The sequence below is a fragment of the Natator depressus genome, chromosome 6, assembly GCF_965152275.1.
Source record: "Natator depressus isolate rNatDep1 chromosome 6, rNatDep2.hap1, whole genome shotgun sequence".
Taxonomy (NCBI): Eukaryota; Metazoa; Chordata; order Testudines; family Cheloniidae; genus Natator; species Natator depressus.
In genome coordinates, this window is record NC_134239.1 from 100,379,998 (window position 1) to 100,405,669 (window position 25,672).

The 25,672-nt window shown below is 41.2% G+C and overlaps 1 protein-coding gene across 6 annotated transcripts in view; it reads right to left on the minus strand.

The window, feature by feature from the left end:
- The window catches only part of TTC7B (tetratricopeptide repeat domain 7B), a 331,494-nt gene that overhangs the window by 80,001 nt on the left and 225,821 nt on the right, over positions 1–25,672 (minus strand). For 5 of the 6 annotated variants that reach the window (XM_074956113.1, XM_074956115.1, XM_074956114.1 and 2 more), the window contains one exon: positions 11,008–11,148. In XM_074956113.1, the coding sequence (XP_074812214.1) occupies positions 11,008–11,148 (141 nt within the window). Of the gene's footprint in view, positions 1–11,007; positions 11,149–19,048; positions 19,100–19,851; positions 19,857–21,607; positions 21,765–25,672 lie in introns of all 6 variants that reach the window. The other variant, XM_074956116.1, reaches the window with a different exon arrangement.

Genomic DNA, 25,672 nt, shown 5'->3' on the forward strand with positions numbered 1-25,672 from the left:
ATCCTGTCTTCTGAAAGTGGCCCATGCCAGGTGCTTCAGAAGGAATGAAAAGAACTTGCAAATCACCAATTGATCAATCTCCTGTCATCCACTCCCAGCTTCTGGCAACCAGAGGAAAAACTGTACATTTTTACATCATATTAATGCACAAGTTAATGTAATTAAGATAGCAATTTTACTTCCACTAGGGTAAGATAGATAATGCAACACTACCGTATAATGGCTGTTAAAAAGCACTGCCGCAGTGGTAGCCTCCTCATCAGAAGAAAGTGATTCCCCACATGGTTATCTTTGCTTTTATTTAGAGAATGTGTGCCACAAATTAAGTTTAAAATAGGTTTTACAGCAGTCTATTGTCACAGCTGGATAATATAATTAACCCTTTTAAGGTATCTTGAAAAAAACTGCCGCTCTTTGGCCTTTCACCACGGTTGTTTTCTGACAGTCAATCTACAGGAAATGCTCCTTTCTCAAGATGCAGAACTAAATCTATTTGTTACTATATGTCACAGTTGGAAAGGTAACTTGGATGCTTGAGAAAAATAAGGTACATCACCCTGAAACATTACACAAAATACCAGCCTTATGTGGTGAGTTAAGTAACCTTTATAAAAGAGATGAATTGGAAAGGGCTCAGAGGAAAGCAACACTTTGCAAGAGCTCTGTTCTCTCCACCCTCTCCTCTCTCCTTCATCTATGTGCTAAGAGTGCTTTTTCACTTCCACACAACTGGGGTGGCTCTGTCTTTTCCCTCTCTCTTCCTACTGAGTGCTCTGGCCTTCCTAGTTGTCTCTTCTCTCTTTCCCCTATTCTGATCTTTTTAGTAACTGCAGTCAGGAGGCAGGGAAATGGCTGACATGGAGATCTGATCACCAGGGTATCTGCAGGAGGGGAACAGGAGGATATGGACTGTACAGGAATGAACTCCTCTGGGCCACTGAGGAGAGAGTGGCCAGGCCAGCATCACTTGCTTCCTCACTACCTCCCACTAATGGGAATGAGGAAAGGGTTCCCCACAGCAGGGAGGACATGGTTTGCATTCACACATTGCAGACAAGTCACTGGTTCTCATTAGGCATTGAGGACTGAATAAGAAGTAATGCACTGAACAATAAAACAAGTTGCAAGGGGAGGCTGTGAAATTTATCAGCACTGGAAATATTTAAATCTAACAGACACTCACCTGTTTAGCACGGCTTATGAATATTTAAACAAGTGATGCTATGATGCAGGGGAAGTGACCAGACTATCCCTACAGGCACATTCCAATTCTAAATCTTTGTGTGATTCTCTGGAGGAAAAGTCACCTCTTTTTGAACTGTCAGAATTAGTAGGCACTTCAACCAAATAGAACACATCTTTTGCTCTCGGTTCTTTTGTTTTTCTGAAATAATTAATACTTGGCAGCGTTGCTACCTAATTACTTCTGCACAATAAAATGGTCAATGCAAGACAAGGCTAGTTAAGTATACAAAGAAATACAGCACTACTAAAAATAAACATCATTACTTCTTAATGGCAAAGAACTCCAACAATTTGAAAAAGTTATGTTAAACTCCTACCAATGAACAAGTTAGTGATGTTTGCTAAGTGACATGGTGTCTTAGAGACCTCTGATATATGGTTACTTTTTACCGTATGACCAACTGTTACTAAAGGTATTGTTAATATAGACTACAGTGTATGAATGACAAATATTTAAGTTAATATACCTATCTTGGAAACAGAAAAAAACAATGCTACATAACCATAATTTCTGCAGTATACTGTATACTCACTTAACCCCTGTCAATATTTGTATCAAAAACATACAGGAAAAAATGGCTACTAACCTTTCTGTAACTGTTGTTCGAGATGTGTCGCTCATGTCCATTCCCACGTAGGTGTGTGTGTGCCGTGTGCACAGTTGCCGGAAGGTTTTTCCCTCAGTGGTATCTGTTGGGTCGGCTCCGGCCCTCATGGCACTGTATATAGGGGCCTGCCACCCCCTCAGTTCTTTCTTGCTAGCTAACTACAATAGAGCGGTAGAAGGGCGGGTTTGGGAATGGACATGAGCAATACATCTCAAAGAACAGTAGTTACGGAAAGGTTATCAACCATTTTTTCTTCTTCAAGTCCTTGACTATGTCCATTCCTACATAGGTGACACCCAAGCAGATGGAGGTGGTGGTTTCGGAGTTCAACAACAAGCAAACTGTAGCTCTGCCCTGCCGAATCCAGCATTGTCTCTAGCTTGCTGTGTGATGGTGTAGTGAGTTGTGGAGGTGAGGACCAAAGACTACATTACCACTCTACAGATATCCTGAATGAGAACCTGTGCCACGAAAGCCGCTGAAGATGCTTGTGCCCTCATGGAGTGTGCCATCAGGACTGGAACAGGGACTTTTGACAGGTCACAATATGTGCAAATACATGAGGTAATCCATGAAGGAATTCTTTGGGCCGACACCGGGAGGCCTTTCATTCTATCCGTCATTGCCATGAAGAGTTGGGTAGACTTGCTAAATGAGGTCCTTTCTATGTAGAAGACTGGCACCCCCCGATATCTAGCAAGTGAAGCCTCTGCTCCTGGCTATTGGCATGTGGCTTTGAGAAGAAGACCAGAAGGAAAATATCTTGGTTATTGTGCAACTGTGACACCATCTTAGGGAGGAAAGCTGGGTGAGGTCACAGCTGGACCTTGTCCTTGAAGAAAAATGTGCATTGTGGTTCTGAAGTCAGGGCTCTGATTTCTCAGAACTGTCTGGCTGAAGTGATGACCACCAGAAAGGCTACCTTCCAGGACAAATAGAGTACAGAGCATATTACCAAAGGCTCGAATGGGACCTCTGTGAGTCTCGACAGCACCAAGTTGAGGTCCCAAGGTGGAACTGGTTGCCTCACATGTGGGTACAGCCTGTCCAATCCATTAAGAAATCGGCTACAGAGTGCATTAGCGAAGACGGACCTACCTTTCATCCCCTGGTGAAAGGCTGAGATAGCCACCAGGTGAAATCTGATCGAAGATACTTGTGACAGATGGCCAGAAAGGGTTAAGCATCCTGCAGGATAAATGACCCATATTTAACCTTTAGGGACATATTTATAGATTTTTTGTGTGTTTATATATATATATATAGTTCGAGATTAACAATGTAACCAAACGGTTCCTGTCTATGCTGTATTCTGTGAATTCAGAGATCAAAAGGAGATCTTAACATTTAAATGATCTGTAAATATAGTGATATCACTGTATTGATCTCTCTTTAAAATGTACAAATCACCTGCAAATGGCAGAAAACAGGCAATTGCATTATGTTGATCCGTGTAGCTAATTACCAGTGATGCTTAGGGAATAGGTCTACTTCAGAATCTCGATGATTGCCTATTGTTTGCCTAAGGACTCCAAGCTGCCAAGAAAAGGCCTGGAACTGCATAAAAAACCCTTGGGTCCTGATCCTTTTTATCTCAGATCTGCTTGATGCTTTATGCAGGGGAAGCTTGAGTTGTAAGACAGAGTTCCAGTCCCACCTGGATCACCCTGGATATGAACATTGGACTATATATAACCTATGGACTAATTCTGAAAGAACTCTTTACAACTACAAATCTCACCATCTCTATTATGAAACTGATCTCAGAACTGTACTCATGTCTGTATGTATACCGATCTTTTAACCAATACTCACTCTCTTTTCTTTTTAATAAATTTTAGTTTAGTTAACAAGGATTGGATGTAAGCATGTATTTGGGTAAGATCTGACATATTCATTAACTTGGGCGGTGATGTGTCCAATCCTTTGGGATTGGTAGAACTTTCATATTTGAGTTGGACTTGCGTGTCTTGGATTTGACTTGACTTGGGTGTCTAGGTGTAAGCCCAAGGCTGGGTTGCTTTGAGGGAACTGTGTTTTGGCTTCTGGGTAACCAGTAAGGTATTCCAGAAGCTGTTTTGTGCTGTGTTGGTAAATCTAAGTATTGGAATATCCACCAGCTTTGGGGATGGTCTGTCCCATTCTTCGCAGGTTACCCTAATTGAGTAACCTCAGTGTGGCCCCCTGGGATCCCAGTCACATTACTGACAACCCTTGAAGCTTTAGGTGAAGCAAAAAGCCCAGAATACACGATTTTGTTGCCTAACCAGATGGAGAATCTCTTCCATTTTGCCAAATACGTAGCCCTGGTGGATGGTTTTCTGCTTCCTAGCAGGACCTCCTGAACCAGGCCCAAACACATGAGCTCTGAGGGGTTTAGCCATGGAGCTTCCAGGTCGTGAGATGAACTTGATGTTCGGATGCTGGAGGAGACTGTGATCTTGACAGATTAGATTTGAAAACAGAGGCAGGTGATTTTTGTTTCCACCGACAGGTTCAGGAGGGTGGTGAACCAATGCTGATGTGGCCAGGCTGGTACTATCGGGATCAATCTCACTCCATCCCTTTTGATCTTCAGCAGGACCTTGTGAATGAGCAGAACAGGCAGGAATGCATAGAAAACATGGTCCTTCCATGGGAGAAGGAATGCGTCTGCGAGCAAGACCAGGCTGTGATTCTGAAAGGAACAGAACTGCAGGCACTTCCTGTTGTATTTTCTTGTGAACAGATCTATCTGGGGAGTTCCTCACTTCTGGAAAATGTCCTTCATGCCATCTGAGTGCACAGACCACTCGTGATTGGAGAAGGCTCTGCTGAGACGATCTGCCAACACGTACTGATCCCCTGGAAGGTAGGAAGCCTCCAGATGGATCGAGCAGGTTATGCAGAACTCCCACAAGGGGAAGGCTTCCTGGACATAGGTGAGAGGAGTGCACTTCACCCTGTCTGTTTATACAGGACATTGTTGTCATGTTGTCTGTAAGCACCGACATGCACTTGCCATCCAAGTGAAGCTGGAATGCTTGACAAGCAGACAGACCCTGCGTCCAACCACCACAAGAGGGAGGTGATCACAGGAGGGGAAAGCGTGATCACCATATCCAGGCAATCCTGGACAGTATGCGGATACTAGTGAGGCCTGGAGTGGTTTGAGCTGTAACCTTGCAAACTTTACAATGTATGTGCAGGACGCCACATGGCTCAGAAGTTTCAGGCAGATTCGTGATGTGATGGTAGGTTGCTTTCTGAGGCTCTGAATGATTGACCCTAATGCCTGGACTCTGGATTCCAGCAGGAAGACTTTGGCCCGGACTGAGTTGAGGACTGCCCCCATGAATTCTATTCTTTGGACAGGAACAAGAATTGATTTCTCTGTGGTCAACAGGCCCAACCTCTGGAAGGCTGGCAGTATTAGCTGGATGTGTGCCTCCACCAACCAGTCGTCAAGGTAGGGGTACACCTGTACTCTTTTCTTTCTCAGGAAGGCTGAGACTATTGCCATGCACTTTGTGAAGACGGGAGCAGGGAGTGGTGCTGACAGGCCAAATGGCAGTACTGGGAACTGATGGTGAACTTGACCCACAACAAACTGGAGAAATCTTCTGTGGTCTTGGAGGATTGAAATGTGAAAGTATGTATCTTTCAAGTTGAGGGCGGCATACCAGTCCTCTGGATCCTAGGAGGGGATAATGGAGGCCAAGGAGACCATGAGGCACTTAAGTTTCTTCATGAACTAGTTGAGGTTTTGCAGGTCCAGGATGGGTCTGAAACAATCTTTGGCCTTGGGGATTAGGAAATAGAGTAGAACCCCCTGCCCCACAACTCCATAGGAACCTCCTCTACCCTGCCCAGTTGCAGAAGCATTTGCACTTCACAAAGTAGAAGTTGCTTCTGAGAAGGGTCATAGAATCATAGAAGATCAGGGTTGGAAGGGACCTCAGGAGGTCATCTAGTCCAAACCCTGCTCAAAGCAGGACCGATCCCCAACTAAATCATCACAGCCAGGGCTTTGTCAAGCCTGACCTTAAAAATATCTAAGGAAGGAGATTCCACCACCTCCCTAGGTAACGCATTTCAGTGTTTCACCACCCTCCTAGTGAAAAAGTTTTTCCTAATATCCAACCTAAACCTCCCCCACTGCAACTTGAGACCATTACTCCTTGTTGTCATCAGCTACCACTGAGAACAGTTTAGATCCATCCTCTTTGGAACCCCCTTTCAGGTAGTTGAAAGCAGCTATCAAATCCCCCCTCATTCTTCTCTTCCGCAGACTAAACAATCCCAGTTCCCTCAGCCTCTCCTCATAAGTCATGTGTTCCAGTCCCCTAATCATTTTTGTTGCCCTCCGCTGGACATTTTCCAATTTTTCCACATCCTTCTTATAGTATGGGGCCCAAAACTGGACACAGTACTCCAGATGAGGCCTCATCAATGTTGAATAGAGGGGAACGATCACGTCCCTCGATCTGCTGGCAATACCCCTACGTATACATCCCAAAATGCCATTGGCCTTCTTGGCAACAAGGGCACACTGTTGACTGAATTCCAGAGTGTATCTCAGTATTATCATGCGTAGCACCCAACAGTGTGACATAATATGGGCCCATGCCCAGTAAAACTGGGATAGCCAGTCCACAAAAGTAGGGAAGGTTGGATCCTGGCAAAGAACAGGTACGCCATCCTCAGACATACCCTCAACAGGCCTGCTTGGAGCCGGATGCTTGCCTGGCCAAACCCAATCCATGGGTCGATAAGGGCGGAGTAAGGGGCCTCCCCTCTTGTAGCCCCTACACCCTACTATACCCTCCCCTCTTGTAGCCCCTACTATAGTCCTGCCTTAGCTGTGACTGGTAGAACTGAGATAGCGGTTGTGGCTTCCTCAAGCCAAGAGTACCACCTCATCACCAAGTCCAAGGTCATGGTTTGTGTGGCGGAGTCAGCCACATCCAGAGACACTTGCAGGGACGTCTTCGCTACTGCCCTGCCTTCCTTGGCCAACTTAAACTTTGTCATTGCACCCCAGGAGTTAAAGTTGTGTCTGCTAAGGAGCACTTGCTGGTTAGCAATGCAAAGCTGGAGCCCTCCTGTGGCATAGTTGTCTGTCAGTCAAAGAGGTCCAGCTTCTTGGCATCCTTAGCTTTAAGGGTAAGTCCCTGCTGCCTCTGCTGTTTGCACTTGTTCGATGCTTAGACAACCAGAGATCTGGGACTGCGGGCAGGGGTAGATAGATACTAAAATCCTTTTGGGAGAACAAAGTACTTGCACTGTACACTCTCTGCCGTAGGCTGCAAGAGGCTGGAGTCTGCCAGAGCGCCTTGACAGGTTCTAAGATGGCAGAATTCAGGGGCAGGGCTACCCAAGAAGGGCCCAAAGATGCCAAAAAGTCCACTAGGACATGGGAGATCTCAGAAATTTTCTTCACCTGGATTCACAGGTTCTGTGCCACCCATTTCAACAATTCTTGGTGCACCCTGTGGTCATCCTATCTGGGTGCCACTGACATATCTGCAACTGCCTCATCCAGAGAGGAGGAAAAGGATCCCAGAACCAGTATCTTGCTCTTGGCCATTCGCTCCTGACGGGTCCTGTGGTGCTGGTCCGTGATGTGAGGTACTGGGCTCAGTATTTTTGGTCCTGCCCCTGCACTACTAGAGGATGCGGCGGCAGCAGGGCTCTAGTTTCTGATGCCACCGAGCATGACCTCCTTGATTGGGGTCCTTGGGACTGATGGAAAGCGCTCCACAAAGTCCCAAAGGGCCATTTACAGGAATCTGTTACTGTGCTGGCCAGCCTGCAGGAGGCAACCCCTGGCTCATATCCTCCGTCCAATACCTCATACAAGAGTGATGCCAACTCCTGTATGAGGTATAGGGCTCTGGCTCCGAGGATTTACTCCCTGGAGGACCATAGGGGTGCGGTGCTGGCAAGGGTGCTGGGATGGAGGCAACCAATGCTGCTGCATCATTGCAGGATTTCCTTTCAACAGCACCCGGGGCCTCGGTACTGTAGCTGGCTTTGCCTCCGGTGCTGGCTCATGTCTAGATGGCAACAGTAGCACTGGGAGGGACATCAGATCCTGTGCCACCTGGAATATGTCTGGTGTAGATGGGAGCACCAGTCCCACCCTCCTATGGCTCTCCCTTGGGGGAGAGTCCAGCAGCACTGGACTCGATGGCTCCCTCCCTGGGGCCAGAGTCAACAGTGCCACAGCAGCAGCCACTGAGCCTGAGTGGCCCTGTGCAGTCTCACTCTGCCAGAGTCCTTCTGACTGGTGGACTTTGAGGTAGGGGAGTGTCCCTTGCCTGCTTTTGTGCTGCTTCTTGTGCAGTATTGGCGAATGGGAGTGGTGCCACGTGCTCTCCTGTGCTGACCTCCTTTGTACCAGCGACCTGTGGTGGTGCCGGGAGTCACGTAACACTGGCAAGGAATCTCTTCTTGGTACCAGAGAGCATAGGCGCCGACTTCTGCTCCTGCCGGTGGGTGCTCAACCCCCATCTACCCCTGGCCCTACCCCGACTTCACCCCTGTCCTGCCCCCATTCCAAACCCTTCCCCAAAGTCCTCACCCCAACTCCACCCCCTCCCTGTCCCTATTCCGACTCCTTCCCCAAATCCCCACCTCCTCCCCTCAACATACCACGTTCTTGCTCCTCCCCCTCCCTCCCGGCACACCGCCAAACAGCTGTTTGGTGGTGGCAAGGCGGGAAGCACTGGGAGGTAGGCGGAGGAGTGGAGACGCGGTGTGCTCAGGGGAGGAGGTGGAGGAGGAGGTTGGGCGTGGGAGGGGGCGGGAGCTTGGCTACCGGTGGGTGCAGAGCATCCACTAATTTTTCCCCGTGGGTCCTCCAGCCCCAGAGCACCCACGGAGTTGGTGCCTATGCCAGAGAGGCTGGGCTTCCCATCCCTCACAGAAGCAGGTGCACTCCTCACAGAGGCAGAGGTGCTTGGTGCTAAGTCAGGGTGAGTCAGCTCTGAGGGATGAAGAGCCACCTCCATCAGGAGGAACTTAAGTCTCTGGTCTCTTACTTTTTGGGTCTCGGGCTTGAAACCTCTACAAAACCTGCAACGATCACACAGCTGGGATTCGCCCAAACACTTGTGGCAAACTGAGTGGGGATCACTGATAGGCATAGGCTTGTCGCAAGCCTTGAATGGCTTAAACCCCGGAGACCGAGGCATTCCCTCGTGCTGGGCAGGAGAGAACCCTGATAAGCGGGGTCCTACTCTATACTAGCAACTTATGCAAAGACTAACTACTAACATTTTTTATAACTATTTACAGAAAAATATACAAGAAGTCAACTGCGGAGAGTACTTTCAGAGCAAGAACGAGTAGCTCCAGCAACCATCACAGGCAGAAAGATGGAACTGAGGGAGTGGCAGTCCCCTATATACAAAGCCATGAGGGTGAGACTCCACAGGGTGCTGGAGCTGACCGACAGATACCATTGAGGGAAAAACCTTCTGGCGACTGTACATGCAGCGCGCGCACATCTACATGGGCATGGACATGAGCAAGCACCCAAAGAACTTCTTTTCAAATTGAATATTTTTAAAAGAATGATTAGAACACTGTTTTCACATAAACCATTATACAATGCACTATAACCTTACACTGCCATCAGTGATACTCTCTGACTTAAGAGTTTGGTGCGAAGCTTCAAGCCACTCTTGGGCACAAACTCCATTCCAGATCATTCACCAGTTAGGAAAATGCTACCACAATCCCAACAGGCAAACCAGGAAATGGAGACATCAGAACCCCACTATCATTTTTACATTGGATGGATGTCACAAAAGCAAAATGATACTGGTTTGTTTACTCCAGTGACTCTGTTGTCAAGTAAAGTTTTTATACAGTGCTAATGTTTTTTCTTCCAGCTACAGTTGTAATATCTGATATTCTTGTAAACGCCTGCCCCTCTCCAGGGGATATATGCCATCTATGTTCCATGATATTTAGCTTCGCAGAAGCTTCAGACACCATTACGACTACAAAGATGACAGGGGTACCGCTCCACTGATCTGCAAAGTTCTGATCCACCATGTAGCAATCACACTATAAAACTGCTGTCCTATCTTATGTATGAATCAAGTGCTTTCTATTTAAGTGTTTTCCATTCCTCTGCTTGGCTCAATACCAGGATCCAAATCTTCCCCTTTTTAAAAAAACAAAAGTTCAGTAATTTAAGTATCATAAGAAGTTTAAAACAACCAACTGGCCAGCACCAGCAAGCATTTCACACAGTCAGCCCAGAGGCCTAATTCAAGCTTTGGGCCCAACCTATTACTTGCTTTGCCATTGGACTGCATCTACCTCCATTCAGACTTTTTGAAAGGAGCATAAACAAATGTCCAATTTTTTACTTTATTGAAATACTAAATACCATGTTTACAGCATTAGTTTGAACAGGTGCCTTTCAGATCCAGCCCACAATGATTAACGTGTGTCAGCAATAGCTTTAATAAATACTGTCCTGCCTCCCTCTGTAATAGAAGCACTTGCATATATTAAAAGTATCTGAATTTTTGCACATGGAAAACAGCAAAAACCTATGCACCCCCCCCCTTTAAAAAAAAAGCAGTCTCCCCTTTTTTTAACCTACACATCCAATGAATATATTTTGGAAGATCAACTTTAATTATTGTACCCCTTTATGCAGAGTGATAGAAGCAACTCACATTAAAACTATATTTCTGTGGTTAAGTTCAGCAAACTATGATATGCATTATTTTTATTATTAGGACCCCAAGATTATTAAACATTCTTATGGTGATTGAAGTTTAGTTAAAAAGTTCCACAAAAACACAGCAACCCTTAATTCTCAAGGACAAATTTGCCAAATGAGAAATTTTAGAAATCCATGATTTAATACAGTCTAAACTGCAGTTAGAAAATGCAACAACACTGTGACAAGGTTATTAAATTAAAAACTAAATGCCATCCTTATTGACTACTGTTTTATAAATTAAACATACAATGTTCTCTCTTGAAATGCAACAAAATGCCACACTTTGAATAAGTGTCCTTAAAAGCTCCAATTTCAGTTGAGAAATGATAATAGAGTCTGACCTGCTGAATGAAATGAATACAGATTCCTGCTGCTTCACAGGTTAGTGAATAGAAAAAAAAGTAGTTTTTGTTTTCCCAGTACCTGCATGAAGCCAAATTTGAGCCAGAGTCATCCAAGGATGCAGAGGACCTTGCTTAGGAGCACTGCTCTGCAAAGATGAAGCAACCTCAGACAGTGCCTGCTCCACTCTGGAGGCTGCTATTGACGTTGCATGGACTGAACCTGTAGAAGTAATAAAAAAATTACATCAGTGTGGAGAGAAGGGAGGGGAAGGAAGAAAGACAAAAATGTTCACAAAGGCTGGGTTAAATACTACACCTTAACCCCTTCCATAACACAGGCTTCACTAAAAAAGCTAACTTGGGTCTTAACTTCTGGATGTTTGCTGTCAGTCTTTTTCTAATGTAAAATGCACAAATGTGAGTGAATCTACACAAAATTATGTTATGATTTTACTAGCAGCAACGTTTGATGTCAATTTGAGTAGTCACTGTGAACACTGAAGATTTAACTCGGCATTTAATTTATGAGTATAAATGATTCAAAGAAGGTTTGTGATGGCACTATATGCTGTAACCTTTATATTGCTGCATGCACTTTGGTGTTAGTAATTGCAATGTCTTTTGATATCGTGCAATTAGATGACTATTTAAAGGCTAGTAATAGATTGCAAAAAAGAAAGACAGAACTAAAATATATAGGCTGAGCACAATGTGCCCCTGCATGGATACACGATTAAATCGCATGGGATGCAAAAATTAGATAATCAACAATGTTGAAGTAAAATGTTTAGCAGCCAAAGAATTCCTTGCAGGAAGAATATCTTGAAAATGCTGAATGGAATGGATTAGTCTCTCAAAATAAAGCTTTTCTGAGGGATATTAAAATTCAGTCTGAAATAGTATCTTTTTTCCAGTACATGAAAAATGAAATAGGTTTTCTATCAGTTCAGTATGTATGCTACCCTCATGATAAATTAAACGTATGTGTTAAATATTTAATTGTCACCAGAGAAACTTTAGCACTGATGTTTTTCTATCCAGACCATAAACATTTTAAGTTGTAGTTCTCACTGTGATTTTAAATACTTACAGATCCACTGTAAATTTGTTCTGTAATTTCGAATTGTATTTGACGCTCACTGGGCTCGATTAAAGAAGAAGTTTTACACTGCTTACAGAGATAGGAAAACAGGAACACAGGAAATGCCAGACTGGATCAGACTAAAGGTCCATCTAGTCCAGTATCCTGCCTCTCATAATGACCAGCGGCAAATGCTTTACAGGAAGATGTTGAACTGACTACCAAAGAAGCCAGACATAAGCTTGGGTTGGTGATTGCTTGCCCGAACCTGCAAACAGTAAATGTGTGCTAGTCACGTGACTGCTGACATTACAGACCTTCACAAGAGAAGAGATACAATATGGATGGCCTTCAGTAAACGGCTGCAATTTGTAGTACCATCAGAGTACATTTGAAGTGGAGGATGTGGTGAATGCAGACACACACTGCATAACTTATCCCAATGCTTCTGTTGTCTACTGTCCCCTCCCCCAGACTACGATGGTGCCAGCCTCCCAATCAATTTGGGAAATGCTGATGTGTGTATTTTATTATTTTTTGCATGAGAGAGAAAAATTTGTCACTATGTTTGAACAGTTCTGTCGAGGGTATAAAATCAGTGATTCCATTGATTTCAGGATCCGGTCCACCATTGCCCTCCTTAGTTTTTAAAGATGACAAGTTCTACAATCAACAGCAGAGACTCATGCTCTCCTCCAGCAGCAAGGGGCTCAGAGAATTTTCTTAGTTAAAAAGCCTAAAGGATGTCTGATGCGATCCGTGCAGTGGCTCAGCAACAGAGCAGAAGCCTTTGCTACTTCCATCGCTGACATGGTCTGTTGTAAATGGTTAAGAAGGAGAATCCACCCCAGGTCTCTTGAAGAACTGGTAAGGAAGGGATGCAGTTCCTTGATATGAAGAAAAGCCGAGGAAAGGAGAAAGTTGCAGACCATCATCCAACCCCCTCACTTATAATAATACAAAGCTTCAGCGGGGAGGAGTTCCCTAGCAGGAGGCTGGTTGTATAGTGGGAACCATGTAATCTTAACAGAAGTAAAATTTTTCCAGTATGCAAACAAATGTTTTGGTACCTTCTAAATAGGCCAACATTTGTTCCATTTAGGAAATATATTATTCAGATTGCACATTCCTAGTATCCAGGTCTAAAGTCGTAAAAACAATGGAATGTAAATGGTTTACTACAGTAATTCTGTAAATGGATAAATCTACATACAGTGTAACAGTAACTTGGTGGTAAAACTTATCTGAGCAGAAGATAATTCTATAGGATAATAAGCAACTATACCAAAGTTATAACAGCTTATTTAAGAACATAAGAATGGCCATGATGGGTCAGACCAGTATCCTGTCTTCCAACAGAAGCTAATGCCAGATGCTTCAAAGGGAATGAAAAGAACAGGGCAATTTACCGAGTGATCCATCCCTGTTGTTCAGTCCCAGCTTCTAGTAGTCAGACATTTAGGACACCCACAGCATTTAGGAAACTCTGACCATCTTGACTAACAGCCATCGATGGACCTATCCTTCACAAACTTATCTAATTCTTTTCTGAATCCAGTTATAGTTTTGGCCTTCATAACATCCTCTGAAAAGGAGTTCCATGGTTGACTGTGTTATGTGAAGAAGTACTTTCTCACATTTATTTTAATACTGCTGCCTATTAGTTTCATTGGGTGATCCCTGGTTCTTGTGTTACGTGAAGGGGTAAATAACATTTCCTTATTCACTTTTTTCACACTATTCACAATTTTATAGACCTCTATCATATCCCCTCTTATCTTTTCTAAACCGAACAGTCCCAGTTTAATCTCTCCTTGTACGTAAGCTGTTCTATACCCCTAATCTCTCTGTTGCATTTCTCTGTATCTTTTCCAATTCTAATGTATCTTTCTTTGAGATGGGGTGACCAGAACTACACACAGTTTTCCAGGTGTGCAAGTACCAGGGATTTATATAGTGACATCATGATATTTTTTGTCTTATTATTTATCCCTTTGTTAATGGTGTCTAACATTTTGTTAGGTTTTTTGACTGCCACTGCACACTGAGCAGATATTTTCAAAGAACTATCCATGACGACTTCAAGAGCTCTTTTTTGAGTGGTAACAGCTTATTCAGAACCCATCAATTTGCACAGATTTTTGGGATTATGTTTTTCAGTGTGCATTACTTTGCATTTAACAACATTTAATTTCATTTGCCATTTTGTTGCCCAGTCACCCAGTTTTGAGAGATCCCTTTGTAACTCTTCACAGTCAGCTTTGGACTTAACTATTTTGAATAATTTAGTATCATCCACAAACTCTGACACCTTACTGTTCACACACTTTTCCAGATCACTTATGAATACGTTCAACAGCACAAGTACCACTACAGGTCCTGGGGGATCCAGCTATTTACCTCTTTTCATTGTGAAAACTGACCTTTGTTTCCTATCTTTTAACCAGTTACCAGTCCATGAAAGGACCTTCCCTCTTATCCCGTGACTGCTTACTTTGCTTAAGAGCCTTTGAGGAGGGACCTTGTCAAAGGCTTTTTGAAAGACCACATACACTATATCAATTGGATCACCTTTGTCCACATGCTTGTTGACACCCTCAGAAAATTCTAAAGCATTAGTGAGGCATGATTTCCCTTTACAAAAGCCATGTTGACTCTTCCCCAAGATATCATGTTCATCTATGTGTCTGATAATTCTGTTCTTTACTACAGATTCAAACAATTTGACTGGTACTGAAGTTAGGTGTATTGGCCTGTAATTGTCAGGATCACCTATCAAGTCTTTTTTTAAAATCGGTGTTACATTAGCTATCCTCCAGTCATTTGGTACAAAGTCTAATTTAAGTGATAGGTTACATATCAACTACAATTTCATATTTGACAGGTTTCAGAGTAGCAGCCGTGTTAGTCTGTATTCGCAAAAAGAAAAGGAGTACTTGTGGCACCTTAGAGACTAACAAATTTATTTGAGCATAAGCTTTCGTGAGCTACCGCTCACTTCATCGGATGCATTTTCCACTGAGTGCATCTGATGAAGTGAGCTGTAGCTCACGAAAGCTTATGCTCAAATAAATTTGTTAGTCTCTAAGGTGCCACAAGTACTTCTTTTCTTTTTTGCGAATTTCATATTTGAGTTTCTTCAGAACTCCAGGGTGAATACTATCTGGTCCCGGTGAATTACTGTTTAATTGATTAGTTTGTTCCAAAACGTTCCCGACTTGTGAAATATGAATCATAACTAGCCACCTGATAACTGATTCCTACTTCACACTTGTTATTTGAAGCTGCAGAGTGCCCTCTTAATGTTTTCATTTTTCAAATCTTTTCAGAAAGGATCAATTTACACAATTTTTGCAGTTCTATGTAAATATGTATAACTTTATAATACGTATCACTTAAAATTTTATTTCTTAGTAGTATTCTCTAAATAAAATATACAACCGTTTCAAATGCATGCTTCCTTATCCCATTAAACAAACAGAAAATGTTTATCTCCTAATTTTCACTAGATTAATACATCTGGCTCACAAGAATTTTTAAATTAATCACGGACTAAACATTTACAATCAAATGATGGACACAGAATTTCACATAAACTCAGATTATTTCAGAAATGGTGATTGCAATTCCAATCTCTTAACATTAATAACCTTTCAAACAAATCAACTTCAAAACTCCCTCACTATCCTCTGCTAATAAAACCCTGTGACCAAACTTTCCAAAATAGTCCACATTGTCTTCAACAGTAGTTTCTTTGAATTTGAAAGTTTAAAGAAGGAGACTCAATGATATTTGTGTGCCTATCTTCCTAACGTCCATTTAAAAATCACAGCTTCTGTTCTTTCACTGCTCTTTGCTTCAACCTGAGGAGTTTTAGGTAATCTCAACATAGTGCAGGAGAGTTGGAAGTTAACTGCTATCGAAAAGCAAAGAAAAATAAGTCACAAGTATATAGTCTGGGTTGGGCACTATTTATGCAAAATAACAGATCAGAACTACACTATTTTAGTTTTTTTCCTATGGTCTCCTTATCTGAACATCTGTGTCATAGTTGACTCCAAGTAGTTTCTCAGAGCCCTTCTCCAAAGGATGGGATAGCCTCTAATGCAGCCTCTGGCAGTCCCTGTTTTTTGTGGGTCTCTAGTCATCACTACCACTGGAGCTTCATCATGCCTGGGCTATGCCTTTTTACAGTCACATAGTCTTTTCAGTCATCAAATCAAGTATCTTGACCATGTGTCACTATCATCCCCGGAAATCTAATCCCACAATACCTCATGCTTCTCTGGTATCACCACAATCAGCATTTGGCTCATTCATGGCTCTTCCAGTGGAAATGCATGGAACACAGTTTCTCTTAACAGTTGTTCTGTGGACAACTGGGAGCAGTTCTCTTAAAAGCAGTTTTGAATGCCCAAAGTTCACTTTGACTTTCTTCTAGTTTCTTCATAAGTTTTCTTATTTAAAATGCAGATTTCTTGCTCTATATCTCACACTTGCTATGTTGCTAACTGCCTACATTCTGGCTTCCTGTTCTACTCTACCGCACACTCACTCTGCTCTTTCCCCAGCATCACACAGACCTCTCCTAGTTTTGTTGGTATGGTTATAGACCCTCAGCCAATCACATTCCTTTGCTTACCTCTCTCCAGCAAGGTTTTGTTGCTGCATTTCAATTTTTATCTCCCTTCCATCTCCTAAAGATGCTATGGCAATTTTGCTCTCATTGCTTCGACCAGGAATATATATATATTCTGTACTCTTTAATCCCTACCCAGCCCATCAGAATTCATTGTAAAGGCCAACTTGTGTCCAGAGGAATATGCTGTAAAACACTCCATTATCTCTTCATCACAAAACATAACCCATACAGAGAACTTGTTGGACAACTGCTAAAATCAGGATTTAAGCATGAACGTTGTGAAGAACTGAAGAAGCGTTTTGTTCCCTTAAAAAAGAAACTGAAGATTGTTTTGAAATCAAATGTCTGAAAAAGGCATGAGAAGTCTAGGAAAGAAAACTAGTTATAATACATCAGCATAATGGTTCTCTGCTATCACCTTTGGCTTGTTTGGGTTTACTTTTACTAGGGTTTATCTTTGATACTAAAATTGTCTCAATGGCAGAAAGTTTTTGGAAGTTCAAGAACTCACATATTTAGTTACCACCTGAATAACATCTGGAAATAGTAATTACCTCACACATGGTAAAATGTGAGAGATTTGCTGTCTAACTTTTTATTTCATGGCACATTTTTGTTGAGAAATATTTGCTTTACTTTCAAGTTACCTTTCACAATCGCTATTCAGGATTTATGAAGAGAGAATTTTTGTCACTAAACTAACATTTTATTAGCTTGCGATCAGCCTGTGCTTGTTTGAATGTTTTAATCAATAAACTCTTAATTCATTTGGAGACTTCATCTGCCATAATGCGAACAAATTACTAAGCAAGCCTGACACTGTGACAAGGTGATTACTGAACCGTCAGCATTTTTACTGGCATTTGCTCTGAGAAGTCCTTTCCATCTCAAAGATTTGCTTATTGCCCGATTTCAGCAAATATAGCAATGCCCAAAATTTACAGATTATCTCTAAAATTTTCTTTTAGATTCTCTTTCTAAAATTCCATCTTGTCCTGAAGCCTAGATGTTCATAAGCATCCCTATGTAAAAGAAAATTATGATAAAATCCATGGCTTTTCTAGTAATTTTCTTGGTAAATTCTAAATAAATTTCAACTTTAAATACTTGACTTAATGAGAGTCTGTCATATAGTGTTGCTTTCACCGTAGAAGAGGAAAGTTGCTTTATAAATCAAATTTAATGGAACAATGTCTTATTCAAAGCAAGAAAAATCTGAATTCAACAGAAACACTCAGGCAGGATGAAGAACACTTCCAATTTCATATGCACAAAAAGCAGGCATTAAAGCATTTAAAAATACTAATGGTGTAACATGCACTGGATTGTGTGTTAATGCAAGCAAACACATTTTGTTTAAAGACCCAGTACCTTCTGCGGGGCTACATAAAGCAGATGTTTTAACTGAAATTTACATTCTTCCTACTGAATATTCACAAGGCACCTGAGACACTTTTCCTTACACTGAAGCTGCAATGTTAATTATCAGTTTGGGCAGAAGAACATTTAGCGTACCCTCTCCTTTAGTTCCCTGAATAACACTATCTGCCCTGAGACAAGGTGGGTGAGGTAATATTTTTTAATGGACCAACTTCTTTTGGTGAGAGAGACAAGCTTTCAAGCTTAGAGAAAACAGACACCATACTTGCAGCGAAATATGTATAGCTCTTCCAAATTCTCCTTTACTTCGCCCCTGAGTTAAAAAAGTATCTCCACTACTTCGGAGAAATCTATTTCAAAGTGAAAAGGGTAATGAAAACACAATTTTCTATAGGCTAAGCATAAAATAATCTTAAAATATATCTGATAGTAGCAATCTCAAGGTTGCAAAAAATGTGTTTTGTATCTTGGATAATTTATTTGTCTAACTTTAAATGTATATTTACTGATCTATGCTCTTTATTTTATTCTATTTATTGAGGTCTTTAGCTCTCCTCTGACGATCACTATTCCAGGCAGTGGAACACCTCTCCGCGAAGAAAGCAATAGCTCACTGTGAATTGCACTAGAAATCAAATTAACAGTAGTAACATTACATATTAGACCACTGTAATGCTTACTAACAGTGGTGACTTAAGAACTTTAACAATAAAAATTACCGATGACTGACCATTATTCTATATAAGACCTTCCTAAAATACCTTTATTTGCAGCCCTCCAGAAATTAATACTGCCTCTTTAATAATTAAATTTAAGTGTTGGTTGAGTGCATTCAAATTTTGTAAGATTACAGTCCTTAAAGAGTGATTGAATGGGTAAACAGCATCAGCTACACTTTACACACTGTATCAAACTTCCACTACTGATAAACAATATTTACATTCTGTGGTGGAGAAATGTGTGATTTTTAAGTAATTTAGAAATTAAAAGTAGACCTGTATAGTGAATACTACTTACAAACTGAAAAAAGGGAGTAAAAACCATGAAAGTAAGCATCTGGTGGGTTACCTTTGAACAACAGATCAAATCACAAATTAAAATCTTAATTAAAAAAAGACAAAATATAAAAACTAAATACTCCAAGAAAACAAAAAGACTTCTGATAATCTTCAAACTGAAAATCAGGTTTATTGTTTTCAGCTTTCAATAAAGGTTCTGAAAGAGAGGGATTGTTACAACTTCTGAAATCATTTTGGTTTTCACCAGTACAGGATGGTGAACTCAACATTTGTGATGTGTGTTTTGTTTCTATTACAGGAAGATGTATAGTTGAATAAAATAAGCAACCCACGATCTTCAGCTCTGAGATTTATTCCAAGAAGCTACAAGGATCTGGACTAAATTTTTATTCATATAGCATAAAGGGGAAAAATACCCAAAGCTTTGAATCTCACCTATTGTTTACACTCTAGATAAGAATCTGACATTCTGCTTTTATGCCGTACACATCATCATGTAAACTTCTCTACACCTCATCATGCAATCTAGAAAGCTCTTTTCCTCATTAATACTGTAGCTTTTATTGGAAATGAAAAAGTCAGACTTTATACCACTTAGTCTGTGTTTGCACGTCTGCATTTTCTCATTAATACGTCAGGCATCTCAGTGGAACTCCTGGTGACTTACTGTTCCACAAAGAACAAACAATCTAATGCTGCATGGGATGTACCATCTTATGGCAGTATGCCCTGTGGAAGCACAGTGCAAAACCTACAACACTTTCCTAATTAATCATGTATTAAAGTGCTACAAGATAGAACACAGCCTTCAACTTCTCAAACTTTTGTATCTAAGTACCCTGAAGTTTAAAGAAACATTCATGCTTCCATAGATTTCAACATTTAAAATATCAAGGAAGGTGGTCACCGACCAATACCTAAACTAAACTTCAGAACACTGGATTATTATGGTGCAGCAGTGAAACCAAAGAGTATCATAGAATCATAGACTATCAGGGTTGGAAGGGACCTCAGGAGGTCATCTAGTCCAAGCCCCTGGTCAAAGCAAGACCAATCCCCAACTAAATCATCACAGCCAGGGCTTTGTCAAGCCTGACCTTAAAAACTTCTAAGGAAAGAGATTCCACCACCTCCCTAGGTAACGCATTTCAGTGTTTCACCACCCTCCTAGTGAAAAACCTTTTCCTAATATCCAACCTAAATCTCCCCCACTGCAACTTGAGACCATTACTCCTTGTTCTGTCATCTGCTACCACTGAGAACAGTCTAGATCCATCCTCTTTGGAACCCCCTTTCAGGTAGTTGAAAGCAGCTATCAAATCCTCCTCATTCTTCTCTTCCGTAGACTAAACATCCCCAGTTCCCTCAGCCTCTCCTCATAAGTCATGTGTTCCAGTTCCCTAATCATTTTTGTTGCCTTCCGCTGGACGTTTTCCAATTTTTCCACATCCTTCTTGTAGTGTGGGGCCCAAAACTGGACACAGTACTCCAGATGAGGCCTCACCAGTGTCAAATAGAGAGGAACGATCACGTCCCTCCATCTGCTGGCAATGTCCCTACTTATACATCCCAAAATGCCATTGGCCTTCTTGGCAACAAGGGCACACTGTTGACTAATATCCAGCTTCTCGTCCACTGTAACCCCTAGGCCCTTTTCTGCAGAACTGCTGCCGAGCCATTCAGTCCCTAGTCTGTAGCGGTGCATTGGATACCTATACCTAAGGCTAACAGTGAAGGTCAGGAATATTAATAGTAAGCAATCTAGTGGAAGGAGAACAAATATAAACTGAGAAAAATGTTTAGAAACCTATTTTAAGCAAGAGGTTACCACACCAACACCAGATTTTGATATATTTTGTAGAGTTTTTAAGTGAGAGGAGAATCAGGCCTACAATGGGTTTACACTAGCACAACTCAACTGATTACAATTCAGTAAGACAGATCAAAAACAGGCCTTTGCAATATGCAAAATAAACACAAATTATTTGATGCATTTGCCTCCTTGGTGCAAGATTTCAGGAAAAGATAGTTGTTATAAATTATAGTTATTATAGTTGTTAATGAAGGACCCAACAACGCAAAATAAACTATTACAACTTATGGATGAGAAAGACAAACCTTGTAGATGGTTATATTCCTATAAGACAAAGGGTACCAGTAACTGAACTGACCTTTCCAGGTTCAACACCAGATATGCTTTATTGCAATGCATATAACAGGTACTCTAAAGCAATACTGATTGATAATCTCTTTCTCCTCCCATCTATTACATTGTGCCACATCCAGGAGTTTGAGATACTAATCTATTCAAAACTGTACACATTTAGGCACTCCAACATTACCTATTAAAATCTCCTCATACACTACTAATGTTTGTATTTTTTAATATCCCCCCCACTAGTTAACCAAGAGCATCTGACCAGGCAGGATCCAGTTTCCCCTAATGTTTTGAAGTTTAAAATCCTTTCAATGGAAACACTGTTTATCAGTTATGGAGATTATCAGAAAAAACAAAGAGCAAATTAACACGCCTATCAGGAAGAGATAACCAGTTTACAGAGAGGAGGTGTGTGGGGCCCAGGAACATGGATAGGCTGCATGGGGCCAGACAAAGGTATCATATTTGGGATGAGGGTGAGGAGGATGAGAAGATACAAACAGGTGAAGAGGAGAGTCTGTTCTTGAGAGAGGAGATGAGGAGGAAGTATTGGACGCTAAAAAAAGAAAGAAAAAATTGATACAAGAAAAAAGATCCAAGAACAGGGTTTCAATGGACTCATGAATTCCAAAAAGAAAATGATATAATGCAAAGCATTTATTTCACTACTCATAGTATGAAGATGGTTTCTGCAGAAAACAAGTATTAGTTTTTCTTTAAAGAATTTTATAAAGTCCATTATCTTGCATGATATTCAAAGACTAGTGTCTTTATGTACAAGAAAACCAGAAAACTAGATTTAATCAAAATCAATTAATTTGGAAAGCAAATTTTCTTTAATATGTTCTAAACTCATTTTATTTGAGGAAAAACAAAGTTCTAGACAACCTGGTTTAAAACCAGCTACCAATTTTATTTTCTATTATGTTAGTCCAAAAATAAGTGAGCTAAAACTACCACATAATGAAACAAGTACAGTAGAACCTCAGAGTTACAAACATCAGAGTTATGAACTGATCGATGAACCGAAGATATGGTATCTAGTTGAAAGTGCAGAAGGATTTCAGGTGGGCTGACATGACATGACATTTGACCAGAAGATTAGCACTAACATTCTAGTCTTGTGAACAGAAAAGATTTGGGCTTGTCTATACTAGAAAATTGCACAGGTGTAACTTAAACCGATGCAAATCCCTGTTTAAACACTTATTTTAAGAGTGGCTTATTTCAGTTTAGTTTAAGTTGCTAAGGAACTGACTTACGTTAAATTGACACATGAAACGCTTATCTGGAAATAAGAGTATCTACACAGGATTTTGCACCAGTTTAGCATTTAGTTTAAAAACAATCTTAGCTAAACCGGTACAAGTTTTGTGTAGATAGACAAGGCCTCTGGTGTGATTATTAGCTCTAGTCTCTTGTTCCATAGGTCAGTAGAGGCTGAATATGCTGCTCAGCTGTATGGATAAGGGACTCATGACTTAAAAGTTGCCTTATAAAGGAAAAAAAAAAAGCTGAATTCAACTCCCTCCCCTCCTTTTCTGTTTCTTTCGGATATATAAAAGAGGACCAAATGTCGTCCTCATTAAGGTATTTTTTCCTGCTCATTTTTACCTTAAAACTATCAGAAACGTCAGGTCTGTTCTTCTATATTTTTGGAAGACCCACTGAACCGTAGTGGGAGCTCTCTCAGCGCATAAAGATTCAATACCCCTGCACTGTTATTATCTAAGACCTTTTCTTCCAAATGGTTCCTGACATTTGAGTTAAACAGATGTTATCAAAAGTAAAAATCAAGGAGTTTTAAGATACCTATCTAAAACACCCTCCCCCTAATCAACATACTAAGTTTCACTTCCTTGGTACTTGTAGAGTCATAATCCTTCTAAAAAGAAAAGGAGTACTTGTGGCACCTTAGAGACTAACCAATTTATTTGAGCATGAGCTTTCGTGAGCTACAGCTCACTTCATCGGATGCATACTGTATGCATCCGATGAAGTGAGCTGTAGCTCACGAAAGCTCATGCTCAAATAAATTGGTTAGTCTCTAAGGTGCCACAAGTACTCCTTTTCTTTTTGCGAATACAGACTAACACGGCTGTTACTCTGAAACCTGTCATAATCCTTCTACTTCCCCATCCATCTACACAGTGTTCCAGATAAAGAGGGTAGTAGAAAACCTGAATTTCTAAGTGAGACTGTATGCTCTTTGGGAAAAGGATTGTCCCCACCTGTGTGCAAGTACAGCATGCAGCACAATAAACCCTAAATACTTACTGGAGCCTTTGGATGATGCTACAATATTAATTTTATTGTTTATCATTAACAAGAACAAAAACCCTTTCAAAAGTTACTTTTCAGTCACTCTTTATACTTCATAAAGCAGCAAAAAGCAGGACTGTAGAAGAACACAGACTCTGCTGACAAGTCCCCTTGGGGCTGGGTATGGTGTAGTAAGCTCTCATTTAGTACCCCCTGCTGACAGATCACTCTGACACTATATGGTCTGCCTCTTCTTCTGATTTGGACCTCTGGCCAGGTTATATTTTAGTCCAACCCCTTCTGCGGTAACAAAAAGTCCAACGAACAACAAGTTTCCAATCCCTCTGTTCAATCTGTCACCCTTGATTCTGGGCCCCATGGTTCATATGTCCTTTATTCAAACTTCCAGTCATCAATCCCCCTTCTCACAGGTTTTATACCACCTTACCAGTGGGGTTAATAGAGGAACCCATATCCAGGGTTCCAGTCCAGGAACCCTAAGATAGGCAGTCAAGTTTCAATCCCTCAAACTACTTACTGTCACCTCCCTGGACTTCTTCCGACCCACCCTGTAAGCAGACCTCTCCCACAGCCTTCTCGCAGGGCTAGCACCTCCAGGGCTCTCCCCTGGAATCCCCCAATAAATCTTAGAGTCAAAGTATAAACAAACCCCCTTCTTCCCTCCTTGGGCTTCACCTTTCAATCCTCTCTTGGTCCTCAACTGAATACATCTGAGGGCTCTTTCCACACTGTGATCCCAGAAAGTGACTGCAGAGTTTCAACCATTGTCCCTGCAGACCTCTTTCTACTACAAACTTTCCTCTCTTTCTACTAACCCCCAGCTCCTCCCTGCCCAGGTACAGGCAGTTCAGATTCAGAATAAGACAAATCTGAACTTCCAAAAGTTCAGGTTTGTTGAGATCCTGTTTTCCAGTTTTGGCTGAAGATAGTTTGAAGAACAGGTTAGACAAACATCTGTCAGGGATGGTTTAGGTAAACTTGGGCCTGCCTCTGTGAGGTCCCTTCCAGCCCCTACATTTCCATGCTTGAGACAGGCCCCAGTAATAAAGTTCAGACCTGGATGCAAACTTCCCAAAAAGTTCATGAGATTTTAGATTACAAGTTTTGATCCAGGCACATCTTTATTTAACAGCAACTCATCTGGCTGATTAACGGTGAGTGATGAAGGTTTATGAAGAGAATTCAGTCTATAAAGGCAACGATTACTGTTCATGGTCTGAGTAACTGGAAAGGTAAAATCAGGGTGTCCGAAGGCTCTATAAAGAATCTTGGTACTCACTTGAAAAACAAATGTTTCTTTGCATGCGTAAGTAGCTAGTTTTTAAAATTTCATACCTCATTTCTTGTATTTCCTTGGTAAAACAAACGCAGTGAGCTAGCCCACAATGTGGAATGATCACAAGCCAAAATTTCATATTTTTAATTAAAATGCTTTTTTAAATTGCAAGTGCACATAAGAATGTGAAAGCAAAAAAATTCCACTGTACAACTAACAGACTTCTTGCTATTGTAGGGTACACACTACATCAAGCCTTTATAATTCTCGGAAATAAGGCATTTATAACAGAATACCTACTATAATGGCACCTCTTTGTGCATGTGAGCGCGCACATCTGGTCCAACTTCATGGTTTCAGAAATAAATCAAGTACAATATTTTACTATTGAATAATTCTATTACTTTATATTTCAACTACTCACAGGTTGATGAGTTCTAATTTACAGCTGTCAAACTGCCATAAAGACATCTCAGGCTGGTAAACCCTTCCAAAAGCATTTTATACTGAAGCCCAAATAAACAAGAATTCATGTCTCAAAGACAACAAGAAAAGCATGTTCTAGTTTTGACATAAAACCACAAAAACAAGGAAACAAACAGCTAAGGAAAATCTCTTAATACTTGTGATACAATAGGATAGATTAGGATAAGCTTAATATGGTGTCCTTTCATGTAAAGTTAGTGAAACTAAAATCACCAAATGTCAATTGTTTCCCTTTCTGAGAGTTTCTCTTAAAACTGTACGTTTATTCACTCATTTCGGCTGTGAGTTTCTGGTTTACACAGTCTTTTAGGTCTATTTATTCAAGTTATGATGGGTGCATATAAGATAATAGACTAATTACAGTTTAAAATATTTACTGACATGTAATGACATCGTAAAGTTAACCTACTGCATTTATG